The sequence below is a fragment of the Micromys minutus genome (assembly GCF_963924665.1).
Source record: "Micromys minutus genome assembly, chromosome: 13".
Lineage (NCBI taxonomy): Eukaryota > Metazoa > Chordata > Mammalia > Rodentia > Muridae > Micromys > Micromys minutus.
Genome location: NC_137982.1, coordinates 58447609 through 58454483, shown reverse-complemented (window position 1 = coordinate 58454483; position 6875 = coordinate 58447609). Strand labels below are relative to the sequence as shown.

The 6875-nt window shown below is 41.5% G+C and overlaps 1 protein-coding gene across 1 annotated transcript; it reads right to left on the bottom strand.

Annotated features, from left to right (window-relative positions):
* Positions 1-934: 934 nt before the first annotated feature.
* Positions 935-6282, bottom strand: LOC308428951 (E3 ubiquitin-protein ligase RBBP6-like; the record flags this gene model as incomplete). The annotated part of the gene is given in 7 exon segments (XM_080927595.1): positions 935-1699; positions 1702-2240; positions 2243-2480; positions 2484-3683; positions 3685-4926; positions 4930-5802; positions 5806-6282. Coding segments are annotated over 7 exon segments (5334 nt in total).
* Between the last annotated feature and the right edge of the window lie 593 nt (positions 6283-6875).

Genomic DNA, 6875 nt, shown 5'->3' with positions numbered 1-6875 from the left:
AAAGGCCATTGACAGTTATATTAGTTGGTAAATGGGAAGCTGTACTCATATATGTATAGTCCATGTGCACAAGGAAAATGTTCACATTATTAAAAACAGAATAAATCTTGAAAATATGTTTTATTATCATATTTCAGATTTGATGTGCTTAACATTTAGTGACTGGATAGAGTCATATTTTTTGATTCTTGGTAGTATTTCTGTAATGATACTTTTTTCACTTGATAGGTATGCAACTTTGTTCATTATAATACATGAGTCAAATGCAATGCATCACTTTATTGTATTTCAGTTATGCTTCAACAAAAGTAATCAATAAAGAACATGAAAATATTATATTTTTGATAACTTTACATATACATATTGAACTGTATAACAGTTATTCTCAAGACATGTTTTGAGGAAAAGTTTGTTTTATTTTTGTTTAAAAATATATTCATTTTTTATTCAATACATTTTCTCTTACCACAATTTCACTCACTTCCTGTCTTTTATAGATCCATTCTCCCTCTTTTTTTTTTTTAAAGTTTACTGAAAACTTTTATTGTAATCAAAAAGTAACATAACGGGGCTGTAATGAGTTTAGCAAATCATTCTGCTGATATTTTTGAACTGATACCAGCATTTGCCAGGCAATAAAAAAATTCAAATGTGAAAAATTTTCACAGTACAGTAAACTCCACCCCAACTAATTAATGGTGGTTAAAAATAATAGGCCCTAGCAAAACCTCTCATGTTTCATGGTCACAACTCACAATTCTGTACAAAAGTTCGTTATAAAGCTCTGATGTAAAAATGAAATAATCAAGCAGCAAATACTTTAAGTGCAGCACAGGATCTTCCATTCATTATTTACAAGGCTGGAATCTCTTTACATTATAACAGAATTTAATACAGATGACTTAGTAATTAAGTCAATTAAAACATCCGTCCTTCACACAGTGACAGATTTCACTTTTTGGTCATCTTTCTCCTTCTCCTTGTCTTTGCTCTTCTTCGCCTTCTTCTTCTTGTGTTTATGCTTCTGGCTCTTCTCCACATCGCCATCTATGCACGCATGCTTCTCATGCTTCTTGTGCTTCTTCTTGTCTTTCTTCTTCTTCTTCTTCTTCTTGCTGTCTTGGCTTCCTGCTGAGCTGGCACTGCTGCTGTGGCTTCGGGTCTGGCTACTGGAAGGGCTTCTACTTGGACTAACACTGGGGCTACTTTGGCTCTGGCTCATGTCTTCACCTGGCTGGCTGGCTGTTTTTACATTCAAGTTCTCTTTTGCGTTCTCAGCTGTTTTATCTTTCAAGTCCTTGGAGATAGTGGCAACAGCCTCTTCTTCCTTCACAGACACATTACTCTCACTGTCGCTCTCATTATAGTCTGGTTCAAAAGCAGCCTCATCAGCCTCTCTAGTTAGATCAGAGGAAAGCCTTGAGGAATGACTCAACTGGGGTTTTGGCTTGATGGTGCTCTTCTCAATCTGCCCAGCAACCGGTTCTTTTTCAACTGGAGGGTCCGGTGGGTTAGGCACACATGGCAATTTTCTGCCGCTAGACTCTTTCCCATTTCGAGCTTCAGCAGCATGCTTCTCCCGTTCCTTCCCAGAGTTTTTATCTACAGACTTTGTCTCTTCACATGCACGTTTGGTTTCATAGGGGGCTATATGATCATGAGGCTTTTTGTCTCTTGGAGGACTAGAATCACTTTTTTTTTAAATTCTGTTCCCTTTTTAGGTAAATCTCTCTCCTCCCTCAGCTTACTTTTCTGTCCAGATAAAGAATCTTTACTCCGAGGAGGAGAGTCTTTTCTTCTTGCTAATTCAATTCTTTCATCTCTTCGTTTAGAACTGGAATAATCTCTACTGTCGTAGTCTATTTTCTTGTCTCTACCAGGGGTGAAGTCTTTACCTGAGGAACCACGAACAGAATCATGCTTCTCTGAAGTCCTGGTCTCTTTGGAAGACTGAGATAGATTCGTAAAATGTCCTTGTTCACTCAGACGGTCCACAGTGCTTTCCTCGTCTGGCTGGGCACTGTTCTTCCTCTTGTCAGGGTTGTCCTTCTCTGACCCAGAGTGATCTCGGTCCTTGGCTCTCCCCTTCTCACTAGACACAGAGCCCTTTGAGCTCCTGAGCTCCTGCGGCACCACCTCATGGCTCACCTCCTTGGTAAGCTTCTGAATTTTCTCGGACTGCTCACTTTCTTTCTCAGTGTACTTAGCTGTAGCTGATGGCTTAGTAGTAACATTTTTATAATACTAGATGGTTTCCCTACACTCTGTATAGGTTGTGTGGTTTTGACATCCTCTTTTTCAGATTCGAAGTCATCTTTATCCCATTTGGACTGAGGAACCTGAATCATAATTATAACATCTTCAGCAGGAGCTGTATTATCATTATTATATTCCTCCATAGTTTTAATGACTGTTTGCTTTGTATCTATCTTTTCTTCAGATTTCCTCACAGGACTGCCTCCAGTTGAGCTTGTACTGGTTTAATCCACAAGTGTGGAGCTGGAGCCTTCAGCCCCAGCTACTTTCCGCTTGGCTTTTCCCTTGACTTTTTCCTGTTTGATTTTGCTAGATGTTGACTCCAATTTTTCAGAAGGTTCTTTTGTAGATGTATTTTCTGCATTTCCAATTTTTTTTCCAGTTTCTCTATTAAGTTTGATTTTTTTGGCTGGGGTGGTTGATGATGCAGTCTTGTCCTTTTCTGGAGTCCTATCCAGCTTTTCAACATCACTTTCCATTTTCTGCTTTGGTGATGGTTTCACTATTTCTGTTCCTTTCACTTCAGAGATTTTCACTGAAGATGACTCAAAATCTTTATCTACATTCTTTTCTTCAGTTTTTCGTTTTCGTTTCTCACCCTTGCTATCAAGTAGATTATTTTTCTCAGGCTTCTTGGCCTTCTCGTCCTTACTGGCTGGCTTTTCTGACTTGATGTCTTTGGAACAGTCCTTTTTTACCTTTTCCTCCTTGACTGGCTTTGTCTCCTGGTGTTCTTTTGCAGATTTAGAGTGGGCTTTTCTAGGGGTTCCAGTGACCTTCTCATCCTTATGAGAAGATGAGGAAGGTTTTACAGAGTCGACCTTTGTAACCTCCTCTTCAGCTTTTTTGAGTGGAGGTTCAGACCGAGGAGATTTTTCACGGTCTCCATCTACCTTGTCTTGGGGTCCTTTAGAAGGTTTTAAAACATTTTCTTTCTTGGTTGTAGCAGACCTGTCACTTTTCCGTTTGGTCTTGTCACTTTTTATTTTTGGTTTATCCTTTTCTCTCTTTTCTTTTTCAGATGCTGATTTGAACTTGATAGATTCTTCGTCCATTGGTTCATCCCTAACGGGTGTAGCATCATCTCTGCTTGGGAGAACAAATAGTGAATCTGTCTTAGCCTCATCAATTCCTGATGATTCCCTGGACTTCCTAGAAGTCTCCAGAAGCTCTGGGTTCAGGAAGCTCTCACCCTCCTCCCCCTTTCTTTGTTTCCTGTGTTTCTTATGTTTGTTACCTTTGCCGTCTCCTGGAACATTCTCACTCTCTTTCTCTTTCGACTTTGGACTATCTTTTGGATTGTGACTGTCTCTTGTTGAAAGCTTTTCTGGATAGTTGCCACCTAGATTTCTATTTCTATGACTTTGTCCAGCAGCATAGTCTTCTCTGCGTCGTCTTGTGAAGGGTGAATTTCTGATATTAAGAGGTTAAGAGTCTCTCTGGAGAAAAGTCCTCTCTGTTGGCCGAGGGTCTGGCCTGTGCTCCCACTGCGTTCCCTTTGTAGTACTTCTCATACCACTCTCGGTATTTCCTCTCCCATTCTCGGTAGCATTCTTTTTCAAATGGGTCTCTAAAGTCGACACTCCGCCCATAATAGGCTTTGATGTCATAAGGGGGTGGAACTTCTCTGTATCTATTAAAATACTCACGCTCTGTTTCTCCTTGAGGAACATTGCGCTTAGTGGGAGACTGTCCCCTAAATGCTTGAGGAGATCTCGACCGTGAGTGGTATCCTCTATAGGGAGGTGACCTTGACCTAGATCGGTGGTATCCATGAGATCTAGACCATGAAAGGTAAGTGCGGCTCTTGCCTCTGCCTCTCCTGGTGTATGGGGGTGACCGTGAATAGGAGCGAGAGTGTGAGCGGCTGAAGGACCGAGAGTAAGAGCGTGAGCGTGTTGAGCCAGACCTTGACTTTGAGTAAGTGTATGAACTTCTTGAATACGATGACCCACTATAGGGAGATTTAGACCTGGAAAATGAGCGCCTACGCTCCTTTTGAATCTTTTTGTATTCCATCAATTCCTTAGCAAAATCATTTGCAAACTCATCTAGCTTGGACTTTTTCTTTTCCTCTTCCTTTCGTCGTCGTTGCTCTCTATAGAATTCTTCTCTGGACAAAGTAGGTGCTTGTGTTGTAGGGATGGTATTTGAGTGGGCAATTTGCACTCCTGACGATACCCATGGTGTTGATATATTGGCAGGAGCTTGTGGGAACCCTGGAGGAGGGACACTATAACCTGCTGGTGGAGGTTGGCCAGGAGGAAACTGAGGATAAAACTGTGGGGGAGGTACACCTGGAGGAAGAGGAAGCGTATGGGGAGGAGGTGGATACAAAGGAGGTGGTGGAACAGGCACAAAGACTGGAGTTGCTGGTAGTGATGGTCCTTGAGTCCTCTGTGATCGTTCGCTGTGGTGTCGCCCGCGGTTTATACTTCTATAACACCTTCTTTCTCCTCTTCTAATTTGCTGTGGTGGGGAAACTAGGTACCCAAGCTTGTTGGAATGTTCCCAACCTGGTAAGCCACCACCTGGACGAGCAGCATTTATTCTTACTGGACCAGTTGTAGGGATCAATTGATCATGCAATAATGATTGTCCCAACAAAGATGAAGCTCCAAGGACTGGCACCTGGTAACCCTTTTCTTCCATAAGAGCAGTAATAGCAATTTAAGAGGCTCCCTTTGAATGTTCTGATGTAATGCCGGCAGCTGGTAATAATTTATTATCAGAATCCCTAAAGGGTCCATCTGACTTTTCAGAATGGACTGATATAGATGATGTTGCAGTTATATCAGGCACTGGAGCTGGAGCAGATGGATTTTCAGGTACAGAAGAAGCCAAGGAAGATGGATTTGAAGTTAATGAAGATATAGAAGGAGTTGAGTGAGCTGAGGAAGATGTCACTGGAATCATCAGAGGATCCTGCTGTCTTGATATGGGAGATCTCATCAGAGGCTGAGGGTTCCGCTGAATGAGTGGTCTTGGTGGTGCTATTGGAGGTGGGGGTGGAGGTATCTGTTTTCGTAGTCTTTTTGTATAGCCAATTTCATTTTTAAAGTTATTAACAGCCTGTCGTAAAAACTTGTTGGCAATTAAAGCATCAGGAGAAACATTATTTTGATGATATGTTGGACATGTATGTTCATCTGACTCCAGGAGTGCTGTTCTTATACATTCATCACAGTAACTGTTTCCACAGCAGGGGATGACAATGGCATCAGTCATAATGTCTTTGCAGATGAGGCACAAGAGCTCGTCTGGGATAGGATCATCTTCTTCCGAGCATGGTGATGGTTCTTCTGGTAAGAAGGGTGGTTTCTCTTTCTTCCCAATTGCATAGGCCTCTGTATCTATAGTTGGTATTACATATTTTCTAGTGTTTGTAAGCATTGCAGCTTTCATGTTAGGATCTTTCACTTCCATCATAAAACTTCTAGAAATTCCAGTGCTCTTTTTGATCCTAGGACCAGACTCAAAGTTCTTATCCCCATTTGTTGGGCAATTCTTAATATAATGACCCGGTTTTCCACAACGAAAACAGGTCTAAGACAGAGGTGGAGGGCCTACAAGAGTTTTCTTCATGTAATTGATTGGGTCGTATTCATGGCCAGATTGCAACATCATTGCTTTAATTTTGTCTTCCTCAGAAGCATTGGATTCAGCCAGATTGGCAGTCTTTGTAAGCTGGGCCAGAGAAGTAGATGCGGAAGAGTCATCAATTGCTTTTGTAGTTCCCATCACTGGTTCATTTCGACTTATAACATATGTCTTGCTTGTAGACTTAACACCTCCAATATGAATTCTTCTAACAATTACAGATGAATTTTTAGGAATGAGTGCATTATCATCAGTATATTCTTCTTTCGTCTGTGCGTTTGTGATCTGTAGATCGCTATCGGCAGCTTTCAGCTTTTTTCTCCCCATAATCTGCTTCTTTAAGTCGCAGAGGGAGATATGGAGCCCATCAAAGGTGATAGTGTTGTAGTTGAGTTTAGAGGAAAATTTATATTGCACACAGGACATTGTGGCAAAGGATTCCTTTAGCTCCTCCGACGTTGCTAATGAGAATGGACCAGAAGCTCTTAAGAGTTGTGCCCAATCGTCTGGTTCAGAAGTAACTCTGGTCTCCAAAGACCAGGATGTGTTCCAGGTAATCCAGTGATATCTGGCTATGAATAGAAAGTCCAAGAATCCAAAGTTGCTCGGTCTATGAGGTTTAATATCTCAGTTGGTCTTCAGTAGAAGCTGGAATCCCAGAGAAGTGGGCTCTAATGCCGGAGAAGGAATACACTTGCTAGCAGTCTGAGAGCAAAAAGCTCTCCCTCTTTCTTCATTTAACAAAGAACAGGCCTCCAAGAAACAACAACCAAACAACAAAACTGAATAGAACAAGAGAAGGCAAAAGTTCTCATACCAACGCTACACAATACAAGCCAATGGGAGTAGATGGGTCACACAAGCAGACAATAGAGTCAGTGTCCTACTCCTACAGTTAGGGGTTCCAAAGAGACACCTCTATAACAGATATAATATTTATACAGAGGATCTGGTGCATATCCTTGTGGGTACTGTGCTTGCCTGCTGATTCAGTCTCTAAGTATATAATATGGACTCCA